The following is a 12,846-nucleotide window of genomic DNA, read 5'->3' as shown; positions in this document are numbered from 1 at the left end:
ACTAGATGACTGTTGTAGGTCCCTTCCAACTGAACTATCCTATCCTATCCCATTCTATCTCCTTCCCTCTTCCTAGACACTCAGCATGGCACTAACCATCAGAGATTCCAATATACTATTTGTTTTGCTTTACTGGAATTCTTAAGGCCCGTTGCTGTTTTGTGGTACTGAGCAGCAAGAACAAGCTCTGTGCTTACAGTTTTACACATTTGGCTTACTCTCCACCTCTGGCTTTGTCTTCACTCACATTTTCTTCATCCCTCACTTCCCCTGATTCTACCTTCTGCTTGAAGACCCCTCTCTTTCTTTCCCCAGCTTTATATTTTCTATTTGAAGAGACAGCCTTGGAGGAACTCACACAGATGTTCTCTCGCCAAAACATCATCCTTCTCAAAGATCCGCAACACCATCTCCAAGAAATACTTTTTACTCTTTCTGACTTTTTTTTTTTTTACTTTCTTACAAACCGATAAAGTTCTCTGGAGATTTTCCTCTGGAAAAGATGAGTAATAAAGCAAAAGTAATTCAGGGCATTAAGGTCAGGAATGAAGAATTGCTGATAGACAAAATTCTATGCAAATCAATGTAGCATGGTGCAAACGGGAGAGCAAATCCAAGTTCAAATGATAAAATGATTGGCTTTAACCAGACATTACCCCTCAGGAATGAGATTTTGGGCTTATCATGAATAGTCAAGCCCACAAAAATATCATGCCTCTAACTGGTAACATTTAAAAAAGCAAATAAAATTTTAACATTATTTTAGTAAATTTTTAACATTATATTAGTAAAGCTATAGAAAACAAAGCAGAAGACAGCGTTACAGCACTGTACAAATCTGCCTTGGATTCTATGCATTGCTCTAGTCCCCACAAAAGCATATCTTCAATCTAGAAAGGGTGCCAAGTAGGGGAAAAAAATGGTGGAAAGTGTAGAACTTCCACAGGAGGATTAGATGGGTAGTCTAAGATGAGTCAGCCTGGAAAAGAGACAATCTAAGGGGCACTACGAACAAGTCTTCAAAATCTTGAGTAGCTGAGGAAAAGTGGACAGGGATTAGTTGTTTGACATCCCCTCCAACACAGCATCAGAGAAGGACCCTTTTGCTTGCAGACCAGTTGGACTCGGTAGTACGCTGAGGTAGGAGGCAAGCCCCATGATGTCACAGTGGCAAGAAGCAGACCCCCAACAGACCAGGCTCCAGCAAAGCCAGGATGCCTGGTTTCCTTCACCAGCATCTAGCAAACTGATGCTGCTGTAGCCAGTTCAGTGGCAGATTCAAGCAGCGTGAAGCTCAACAAACTATTCTGAGTTTATTCTGAATAAAATTGGTGCTGCAGCGCTGCTCTGTACCCTCACATGCTTTAGCGCAGCACAAACAGCAACCAGTGGGGACAGACACAAGAGTGTCCTATTTTCAGCATCACAAGGCAGGTTAACCAGCAATCGGTAAAATACCTAATTTGCTATATTCTACCAGGTACAGCTCGTGCAATGCCAAATACACACAGCCTGAGCTGCTCTGTGAACAGAACTAATGAAACTTGATGGATCCAATATCTTGGAGACCTTTTCCCTACAATGATCCCAGTCCTGCCTTTGTTGCGTATCACTCGTATCACAAGCAGCAGCTGCGAGTCAATGCTCTGCAGATGCCAGTGCAGGGAGCAGCTGAATCCCACCTGGGGCACAAATTTGAATCTTTATCCAGCTACCAATTTCCATGAAGCTTTTCCAAACAGAATTGGTCCTTATGTTGCAGGTGACTAGGGAAGGAAGAGGATGAACACAGCATCATACCAGCTTTGTTTCTGTAGCAAGACTTGGTTAAATGCAGCAGAGTGCATTGAAAAAGGCCACCCCAAATCCAAGTGTGCTGGGAAGAACCAAAAAAATGTGGTTTGCTTTCTGCTATCTAGCAGCTTCTTGCAGGCAGAAAAGGCAGGGCAGAGCACGGTCTCAAAAAAAAAAACCAGTTTGCAGCTCGTTAGCTATCCCACACTCAGTGTGCTGCCGGTTTGTGTGCAGCTGGATAATCCCGTAATGGGTGAACCGGCTCCAAGTGCCACCTGCTCATCTCTGGGCCTTATTTTGAAATGCCTGTTCCAAGATCCACTGACATGAGGGGAAGTAAGGAAAAAACAGAGGGACCTTCTGCCTGCATGTATTTATATGTATTACACACATAGCCAAGGCAAAGTTCTTGCTCCACACAACCTTTGCAAAGCCTGTTTACCAAGTCACTGCACAGCAGAAAGGAAACTTTAATCAATATTTTGGTTATCAGATATTCTAGAATGTTATTTCACATGGAAAATTCACTGATAAAAGAACTAGCCTGTAATATTAAGAAAAAAAATCCTTGCTGGCAAGCAGTTTTGATGATTAGCAGTCTTAAGGGTGGTCCTCAAACTCCTTAAAAAGCACGAGCGGTGAGAATAGTAAGTGTGGAAACTTCACACTTGTCTGATCCCAGTAGAGATGGATTTGGTAAAGTTGCAGAAAACAGAAATTGCTGAAGATGTTTTCTGAGATCTAGTTCAGAGACGAGATCAGACCTCCTCCAGCTCCAGTCATGGGCTAGAGCCCACAGCAGCAACATGCTCAGCCAGGCAGGAGGAAAACATCTGCAGTAGTGTCAGTATTTAATAATGTTTACTAATAGTCGAATACAAAAATACTGCCTAACAGCAGCAGGTCTTTTCTAGTTTTGGTACCTTCTTACAGAACACAACAACACATGAGATGATGGCAGAGCTTGTCTCCTCCAGCACCTTTCCTGGCCCAGGGATTGGTAATCACCCAACATCTGTGCTCCCACACTGACATCTTCAGCCAACCATGAATTCATCTCATTTTTAACCTTTGTGCCTGCTGCAACAGACAGCCCCAAGAGAATGCACAGCACAAGTGAAAAGGCAAAGCACACCATGCTTTCCATTTCTTCCTTCCTCAACAGGATGAAGAGCCTTCCCCTCCTCCATGAGTCTTTGCAAACACACTCACCTGCAATATCACACCTTAGCCAGGCTCTCCAGGACTCCTGGGGGATAACACTGCCCTCCCCAGCCAGCTCAAGCCCTCCCATCTCTACCACCTGGAGGAAAGGGAGGTAACTGCTCCACCAACCCCAGCTCCCCTTAAAACACACCCAGACCATGGCCTCAAGGGTGCCAGCTGCTAACACAAACGCCTACTGATTTTATTGTTGCTCCTTTATGTCTCATTGTATAATACAGCCTTGTTCTTTGCATGACTCCATCAAAAGTGATGAACTCAAGGATCAAAATTATGTGGTAAGTCTGCAAGTCATCCCCATGGCAGCAACGTCTGCATCTGGCGTGCCACATCGCTGCTCGGGCTCAGCTTCAGGGCAAGACTGATGCTGACCAATATTTGGTAAGAGTTTCGGAAGTCCCCAGCTTCTGTTTAAAAATGTGTTCTTAAAAACAAGCGGGGAAAATTTTTCTTCCACTTAAAGCTGGTTTGGGTGCTGTGTTTATTGCTCAGCAGTGCGGAAAGTGTTGATTCCTACTCATGGGGCTGCCTCAGTTTATTTAATTAAACCAAAGTTTAGTGTTGCAGAGAATAAAAGCAGATTCGGGTCTAATTGAGGAAAGGCACTAGGCTACCGATACTCCCCATTTATGAGCTAAAAGCAGACAAACAAATCCAGTGTAAGACATTGGCGCTGTTTGGTATCTAAAGGGGTGTAAAAGCTGGGGAAACTTGCAGCCAGTATTTTGTGCAAGGTCCACGACTTCTCCACAAGCTAGGAACAGTAAGAATGTATTTAACTTTACAAAGCAGCTAATTTTTGTTCAGTTGTTTTAGAGGCCTGGAAGTGAGACTTTCCACACTGAGGACTTCTCAGGGCATAGGCGGGTCAGAGAAAACCACAGAAAAAGTGATGTATTTTGCAAAGGAAAACACACTTAGTCATAGGTCTCTGAAAACAAGCTGTGAACACCCTGCACGTTGTACTGAACCTGTAAGCTCCAAGGACAGCCCATGAGGGGGTGAGCATCAATAGCTCCTCCAGATTTAACTGTGGGTGGACAGGAATTTTTAGTACATTGCATTACTGAGCTGCTACCAGGACTGGGTTTACCCGACTCCAATGAAAATTCACCTAAATGCATATTGAAATACCAATATTGCCAAGTTTTCCCATGCGTCATTTCCCGCATGGCAGCAATGACATTGCTTCTGCACTCGGGGGGCAGTTGGCAGATACAACACACAGCAAAGACAAACTTTTAAAAAAATATGTGTGTTTTTTTCCTTTTATAACTTTTATGACTGAGTAGCCATTCTAGCACTTCCTCTTTTTTTCCATAAAGGAAGAGAGAATGTGAAGCAGATAATAAATATAATGGTAACTTTATTTAGGGTTTGATAAGTGGATTCTGGAAATTTCCATACAAACCAGTAGGGTTTCTGTTTCCAGAACAGGCTGATAAAGTTTTTAGTTAGAAGTCTAGCTTTTATTTGTTTAATTAGAATGTGAATAATGCTTCAGTAGCCTGGTCACATTTAGCTGCTGAGCAGGGAGAGCAGCTAGACATTAAATACTTTGCAAAATGTTCGGTGATGACAAAGGCAAGCATGCATGTGGTCCTTAGTGTATTATATAAATGTTTTCCTCTGCATGGGCCTCCTCTTCCAGGGCACTATGGTTCCCTGCACCTTCTGGCCTCCAAAATGCAACGAAGCTGTACAAAAGAGTAAAAACCATGCTGTTAAATGAAAACCAGACAACAGAAACACAGAAGAGCAGACAGCTAAACTCAACCAGCTCACTGGAAAAATGTAAAACATGCAAAAACACTTATTTAAACACAACTGATAATGAATCATTTTTCCACTTATGAGACAACACTTGAAGTTTATATGCTCCTTAATGCAGTGAACTGACAGTTATAATTAGTTATAAGTGAAAACGAGATGTAGCGGGATTTATTGATTTGTTTTTGCAGTGTTTCCTATTAATTCAAGATTTAAAAAGTCAAAGTACACAGCGGAGTGGTCAGCATACCGACAACATTTTCTTTCTGCAACCTAGTTTGCCCTATTAGCTAAAGCAAAAACAGGATACTTACCTTGCAAAGTCACCCGTCTTCTTTGTATTGTATAAATATTCTAGTGATCATCCAGAATGAAAATAAAGAATAAAAGAAAGGGAAAAAAAATTCTTTAAACCATCAGAAGTAGTGGGCTGAAAAAACCAAACTCAAGTGTAAGAAACTAAATAAGGGAACTTTAAGCAAATGTTTTCAGTATATAGGAAATACCCATTATTTCCATGAGGTGTAATTCATATAGCCTGGTCTGACCAAGAGCCTCTATGCAGAAAGTCTGGCACTTTAGAAATAGAATATTTAGAAAAATACTGGGTATAGTTATATGAAACCAGAACAACATGGCAACTGAGGAATGGGCAGGAGAGGTGGGCTTGTGTCAAGGGTCTCCTCACCAGACCCCAGGTCGAGTGGTTGCTAAGGAGTCTGAGACATAAAATGATGAGACCATAATTAGCACCTTGCCCTTCTGTGCCCCAGGGGCTAAGGGGGAGCTGAGCAAGCAACCGCGGCACAGGGCAGGGAGTGAAGCCATCCAGAGCCCTTAGCTCACTTCCCTGAAGCAGAAGACACATGGCACCTGCCACAGTTGTGGTTTGATTTACGGGGCCAATCCTTGAATAACCACCTCTGGAAAGTACTTACGTCTAGTGAGGAACAGAGCCAAAATAAGGATTGCTAGAAGTACCGCACACAAACCAACCCCAATGTATAGACCATTTTCTGAATACTGCTGTCTGGGTAGTGATACGGACATGTTCTGTCAAACACAAAACAGATGAGCATTAATGGCACTGACAGCAAAGAGCCCATACAGTACCCAAAGGCCATTTGTGCGGTCTGCAACCGTGCAGTAAAAGTACACTTGAAAGCAAGACCCTAATTTCAGATACAGGACTAGTTTCAAGCAGTATCACTGCAACAATTGTGCGAGCCATGCTGTTAAACACATTCCTTTTTGAGATTGTCAAAGAACCTGAAGTTATGACAAATCCTACTTGTTCAGGTTTAATACTATTTGGTGAATATTTTATTTTTTGTTATTAAAATATCTCCTGATTTTACACGCTCCCACCTTTTTTCAGCTTATTCATCAATTATTCAAGGCTTTATAGGGATAAGTAAATATGCTTTCTCTTTGCATCCATCTTTATTTGGGCTAAACTTCTTTATGAAGCCAGCTAACCTGGCTTCATTACCTCTCATTAGGATAACTAACCTCTCATTAAGAACTCAGGCCTGGAGAGATGCTGAAGTGCAGTATGGTCCCTGACTTACATTCTGCACATGAAGCGGTACGAATGCCCACAGCATATGCTGCCTTGTGGTCTGCCAAAGCAGACCTTCCCAAAGGCTAGCCTGGCTGCCTTGCCTTCCTGATAAAATCTGGGTGACGTTACCACCTGTCACCCTGTATATGTGCTGGAGGACTCGGCAGACAGACACAGAGCTGCCTGTCCAAACCCCACTGCACCAGGAACACAGGGCATCCCTGTGCTGTCAAGTGGTCCAGTTTCCACTCTTCCCCAGATCCGGCCATACCTGCAGGTTTGCAGTTACATCCAAGCAGTCTGAGGTGCTTGAGCAGGGACCAAAGGCCTGAAAGGCAATATAGACATGGCTAAAGCTCTTCCTCCAGCAGTAGGAAGTACTTTATGCATGCAAAGCAGGTTTGGGGATTTTTCCTCTTTAATAATGAACACATAAGCATTCTTTCATAAGCACTAAATGTGCAGAGTATAAAAAAAAAATATTATGCAATCAAACTGAAGCAGTACAAGTGAACTGTAGGGACGACCCAACAACCTCCCATGTCACTCCACTTTGTCTAGGTATGTTACAGCACGGAGATGCTTACAGTCTGAGGAGCCTCCGAAGCAGAAACCAACGGCCACGTTCTCGTGGTGGTGACGGATGATTCACTGCTGCTCCCACGAGCTAAGCAAAGGCAAGACAAACACATCACTTGCACAGAGAACCGTTCTGCCTCGACAGAGAGGAATTCCTACTGCCGACACGGGACCACCAAACTTAGGTATCTATCAGGAGTCTCGGCTCTGCACATCATAAAGAGGTTGGTGCCTTCAGAGGGCAGCACAAAACTCCAAATATTGGAGCCTCTGCTGTCCCTTTCAGAGCTTTTCATTCATTCCAAGAAGCACTTGGTTCATGCTGTTATCTCAACACAGGACCCAACCAAGGTAGGAATCTCTTTTTGGAGCCAAGAAAAAGAAGTGGATGCCTACAGCAAACTTAGGATATCTGATGAAAACTGATGAAGGTTGTTAGCTCTGGGCTTTGAAAGAGCAAGTGGTGCAGAGTTAGAGAAAGTGATACTTTTAAAGTCCCAGACAGCTGTACAATAAATAGACTGACCAAAGTGTGATATGTTTGCATAAGGACCTGCAGTATATTTTGAGGTAATTTCCCAGAGCAAAGCTGTTTGCAATATTTAAAACTCAGAGCTACAAACTTATGTCTTCCGTATCAGTCTCAGTTTCTCCACGTGTTGTCAGATGATATATAACACTCTTGAAAAAAAGATCTCCTGTTCACATTATGATAACCCAGCTGGTTCCTTTGATGTTTTAAATTGTTACCCTTATCCTAGAAACTTTATTTTGAAAAGGACAGCAGCAACTGCTTTGCTGTTCTCTTCTATTGGAGATTCTGGAATATCCCTACATCAGCGGCACACGATCACCTGCCTTTTCCAGTCTCTCTCTGTGTGAACATGCACATAATTCACTTGTGCTCTAAGAACAAAAGATTGTCCCAGCAGCAGCTAAGGAAGATGTCACAGGATTCAGAAAATCCACAAGTGCTAAGATTGGAAGCCATGCTATTTGCAAGTAGAACAGAAACAGTCTGAGAAAAAGTTTTCACTTCTTCTTCCAAAAAGGAAATGCAACTGTGGTAACATTTTAGAGTTGCTTAGCTGGAAACATCTGAGATGGAGGGAGAAATACAAATGGCATCCGTGACTTTTCTTTCAAAATCCAGAGAATAAGCTATTACTAAGCTGCGAGTTCTCTCTTATCTATTGGAAATTAAAGTTGTCTTTTTTGAAAAAGATGCAGCTGAGTCGGTATACCACAGAAGTCTATAAACTTGACTGGAGTGGAGAAACTGAGTGAAGAATAGTTGTTCACTGTCTCTTTTACTGCAACAAGGGGCCTCACATCATTAAACATGCATAGGCTACAGAGGACACGGGCAGCCTCCGAGACACACATTGTACCACGAAGAATACTTCGGTGCTGTATCACCAAATTACTGCACAGCATCTATGATCCTCCTTAATCATCTGCTGTCAGCTGCTACTGGCAACAGGATCCCGAATTAGATGCAATTCTGAGCTAGCCCAATAAAACAGTTCTATGTCATAGACCAACAAATAAATTTAGTCAATAGTGGGTAAACCCAACTCCTCAAAATTTGTGGTTTACTGTTCATGGGATGCGTTTCCAGAAGACAAGGTGAGATTTTACACCACAAAGAAAACAACATACCAAAACGACAGCCATAAGAAAAAAAATGCTTGCAGGACCAATAAAACATCTACTTAAGCGTAACACCTGAAAGCAAGCTTCCTCCTGCATATACATGTCCCTTCTGTTGGACTCTCTATATAACATCAGGCAGAATCTAAATCTAAGTTTTGATCTCTGGTTCTATCGTAATGTTTAGTAAATTTTAGCCAAGATACTTATATCATCTGTCATTTTGTTCCCTTCCTAAGATCCCCATTTGCAATATAGATTACATATGTTATTGAGATGAATACTTGGATAAAAGTTACCTGAGGTCTGTTCAGAGGTGTAAGTGTGAGGACTTGCAGTAGAGATCCTAGCTGATGTTAAAAAATAAAACTAAACCAACACATTATAATTAACCTTAGCGTGCGCCTATGTAGTGAAAGCGTTTCTATAATCAAAATTTGCTAGCATCAGCTACTTGTTCCATATATTATCATGCTTTTTATAAAAAAAAAAGAGAAAAACAAACAAAACAAAAACATCAAAGGAAGAGTCAATAAATTGTCCATACTAATTGTGTGTCCCTGGGCTTTACTCTAGGATCAAGCAGGGAAAATGAAGCACTGTCTTTATGAAAAGGGCACAAGTAAAAAGCTTTGGATGAATTAAGTACCCAATGCTGCCCTTTCTGTTAAATTCTTCAAATAGTGTTTCTAAGCAAGCAGTGCTGTGCACCATGAAACAGAGCATCATGTCCTTTTTTTAATTGCAGTGACTGCACTGGGATTACCCCAATGCCAAAGGCAGTTTAAACAGCACTAACAGTAGATCTGCAAAATCCTAAAGATCAGTCCTATGAGCGATTATGGAAATAATTTCCACCACAAGCTTTGAAATCCAAACCCAACCACAGATTTACCACAATGGTATTCACACAACAGCACGCCTCTGCACTCACCTTTCTCTATCACAACCTTGTGATTACTTGTCTGATCATTGAACCACCCTGAGATCTCCACGCGGCAGCAGTATATCCCACTGTCCGCTTCCTCGGCGTTCACGATTGTGAGGGACACGTCTCCTGCTGGCAGGTTCCCTTTCAACATATACCTGCTGCTGTGCCGCTCTGTAACCTTCCATCCATTCGTCCAGATAATGGTCTGATAACATTTTGAAATAGGGCAGCTGGCACGACCCCAGCACATTGATGTGACGTCTTGTCCCCTTTTAACACTGTAAAAGCACGGCACGGTGACATTCTGACCAACCTCTCCTTTCACAAGTGATTCCAGTACTGCGGGGCCTGTGGACAAAAAGACAAACGTAGCTGTTGAGCTCAGTGCACGCCAAATGGAAGCTTCTCACGTATCTTGCGTGACCCGATACCTCCCAGCCTGCAAACACCACCGGGCACTGCTGAATCAGGTTTTCCATAAATAGATGTGAATCCCAGCAGGACTGACGCAGCGAGGGAGAATGATTGGGCCAGTGATTTGTTCAGAATGCGCCTCTAGAGAAAGAAGAAATACACTTTCTGCAGCCTCTGCAGGTAGGCAAAGAGGTGAAGAGAGAACAGAGTTTGGATCTGTACAACTCTATGGCTTCTCTTTGGCCACATCCAGTCTGTTAGCTCTATTATTTTTTTTCCTTATTTTGGATTTAATGCAAGCCACACATGGGGGAACAGTAAGACATTTCATTAAAACCATTGTGGGAAACACTTCCTCTCTTTCAGTGAAAGGACACTAAACAGTAGGTTTCATCAGAACAGTCACTGCTTAATGCATTTCCTTTTCTCTTGCCTAATGACAGATTTTGCCCATTCCTATCAGACAAGATTTTTCAAAGCTTTCCTGAGAAAGGTATTTTCACTACCTTATTTTCTTCCCTCAGTCTTAATGCAGTTTCTAACTTGTTTAGCCCCCATTAAAGGTAATTTTTCATGTTTCTAGAAGGCTGTGTCCCACTATTCAAGTCAAAACAGTGAGACCTAGCTGCCAGTAGTCCATTCATCCCGGTGAGATAGTTTATTTGGCTCTATTCAGAGCACTCCAGCCAATATTCCCTTTAGGAGGGTTTTATTAAGAGCTGTGTTAAGTGCCAGCCAAAATAATTTCTGCTCTGGCAGTCCAGTCATAGCCACCCCGTAACCACTTCCTTCTGACAGGTTACGCAGTGGTGCTCCTGAGGTGCATGCTGTCTGTTTATACTTCAAAACAACATCAACAAAAAAGCAACAACTATTTGCCGTGTACTTACTACTACACATTTCTTATCAAATTCAGTAACATGGGATCACGTTTCTAAGTATTTTGATCTATCCATATTAATGTTTCAGGGATAGAATTCTCTGCAGCAAGTACAGGCAACAAATCATCTCTATTAAAAATCTAGCCTAGCCTATAATTAGGAAGGGAGCTCCCCAAGGCAGATCCACCAACATGCACCAGAGGATCTCATGCACTGTATGACTTGATTGCAATTGCCCTTTTTGCCCAGCTCAGCTCAGTCATTTTCCTTAACTTATGCTATTATACTTAAAAATAAATCTGCACGCAGAGATTTTGCCACAATAGCTTACTGGAAAACAATCACTGAAACTACTATATTTTATTTAATATAAAAAAGCAAGCTCAAAATGAATCTCATCATGAAAGGCTTTCTAAAGAACTACAAGAAACAGTATCTGTAGTTTCTTTTTTCTTTCTATCAAACATATTCTACCACCAAATTTTTAATGCCTATCTGTCTATTCTAGTACCACTCTGCAACCTGTTGCCTTTACACAGTATTTTCCTAGGACAACTGCTTTCTCAGAACAAAAAGGGGGAAATTATTATTAGTTTGTCCCAATAAAATTTCATATTGGTTACAAAACACCAAAGGCCACAGACGACCTTTTATCATTCCTCCCAAACATTCACAAACCCTGTTGAAGTAAAATAGCCTTGTTTTACAACTTTTCTAAAATGATGTAAAGTTCTCTATTCATCTCTGATGATCATTATTCAAAAAACCCAAACGATCGCTTACTAATAAGACTAGCAGACAGCTGAGGAAGGAGCATCTTTAAAACCATCATACCCTCAACATGATTTTGTTTTAAAAAGGAGATAAGGCCATCAGAAGACTATCGAGCCACTGTGATTAAAGTTCTATTCATAACACAAAACTGCAGTTTCTGTGCCACGCAGCCACTCTTCCTGTTGTAACACAAAGTATCTCTTTGCAGCCCTCAGAAACACTGATGCATGTTACCTCCATCCACCCCTACCCTATTGGCTTAGGCTCACTTAATTACCTGTAAACAGGATCAGAAGAATCCAGATCACGCAGAAATAAGACGACATCTTGACTGAAGATGAGGAACGCTCCTGCTCACCCTTCAGGCACTACATTCAAGAAAACTTATCTTCTTCATAAATTTCTGGTTTTACTTCTCATTACACCATCTTCAGACACAGCTGAGAACGCTCTTTAGTCTAACCCGGACTGCCTTTCCTGTGGTGAGACCCGAGCAGCACAGCCAGGCACCGAACTCTGGCTGACAGCGGTTTGATTAAAACGCTAAAATACTTCGCAGTACTTCACAAATCTACTTCTCATTTTTTCCAGATCTGCTGGATTACAGCATACGAAACTACCATCAGCACCACTGAGCTGACAACACTACCAGTAATCCACTGCCCCATACCGCATCCCACAACCGGTTTTCCCACAGTAAACAGAATTAGCATAAAAGCTTACATAGGATATGTAACAGACTATGGTAAATGAAAAGGACTTGGCAAAGTAAGATTCCTAGAACGAACTACTCAAACACTTAATTGTAAGTTTCTGGTTCTAATACTTCGAAGCAACTCAAGAGCAACTTTAGACAAATGCTGTTTTCTTTGTAGGCTGTAGTTTGGTAGTATTGGAAAGCTGTCCTGTTACACATCTGCAGCCTAGTAGAGTTGCAGTCTTTTTTCATCAAACTCTTAAAAATTCTGTACGCATCTGGGCTTTTGCAATATAAAGTAAAACATACAGAACACAGAGGTCACTTAAAAAGTAGTGTGGAAATCATGTCATCTCAGGCACAAGGCTCACTTTTACAAAATATTAGTGAAATACAGCTTTGAGAAATGGTGTTCCCTGGCCACTCTACCCATCCCTGGATTTCCTAACTCTTCCCGAGGACATCTGGTCTTTTTATATTGTTTGGACTACAACTGCAGCTGCGATCAAGTGTATTTCATCTACGGCCAACAAGTGTTCTTCGCTGAAGCAACTAATCTAGCTGA

At 41.9% G+C, this 12,846-nt stretch overlaps 1 protein-coding gene across 3 annotated transcripts; it reads right to left on the bottom strand.

Annotated features, from left to right (window-relative positions):
- Window positions 1-4,366: 4,366 nt before the first annotated feature.
- LOC101923165 (hepatitis A virus cellular receptor 1 homolog) lies at window positions 4,367-12,234 on the bottom strand. 3 transcript variants are annotated; one of them, XM_027778846.2, is made up of 8 exons: window positions 11,862-12,227; window positions 9,519-9,863; window positions 8,884-8,934; window positions 6,940-7,019; window positions 6,624-6,680; window positions 5,727-5,841; window positions 5,103-5,142; window positions 4,367-4,715 (listed from the first exon to the last, which is right to left on the bottom strand). In XM_027778846.2, exons 1-8 carry the CDS (start codon window positions 11,908-11,910, stop codon window positions 4,622-4,624), a joined length of 831 nt encoding a protein of 276 aa, XP_027634647.2. In that variant the 5' UTR covers window positions 11,911-12,227; the 3' UTR covers window positions 4,367-4,621. The 3 variants fall into 3 exon arrangements, with proteins under 3 accessions (XP_027634647.2, XP_055667955.1, XP_013150185.2); XM_055811980.1 differs by lacking the exon at window positions 11,862-12,227 and adding an exon at window positions 9,947-10,133; XM_013294731.3 differs by lacking the exon at window positions 8,884-8,934 and having other exon boundaries at window positions 11,862-12,234.
- Between the last annotated feature and the right edge of the window lie 612 nt (window positions 12,235-12,846).

This window comes from Falco peregrinus, chromosome 8 (assembly GCF_023634155.1).
Source record: "Falco peregrinus isolate bFalPer1 chromosome 8, bFalPer1.pri, whole genome shotgun sequence".
Lineage (NCBI taxonomy): Eukaryota > Metazoa > Chordata > Aves > Falconiformes > Falconidae > Falco > Falco peregrinus.
This window is presented reverse-complemented; position numbering and strand designations above follow the sequence as displayed.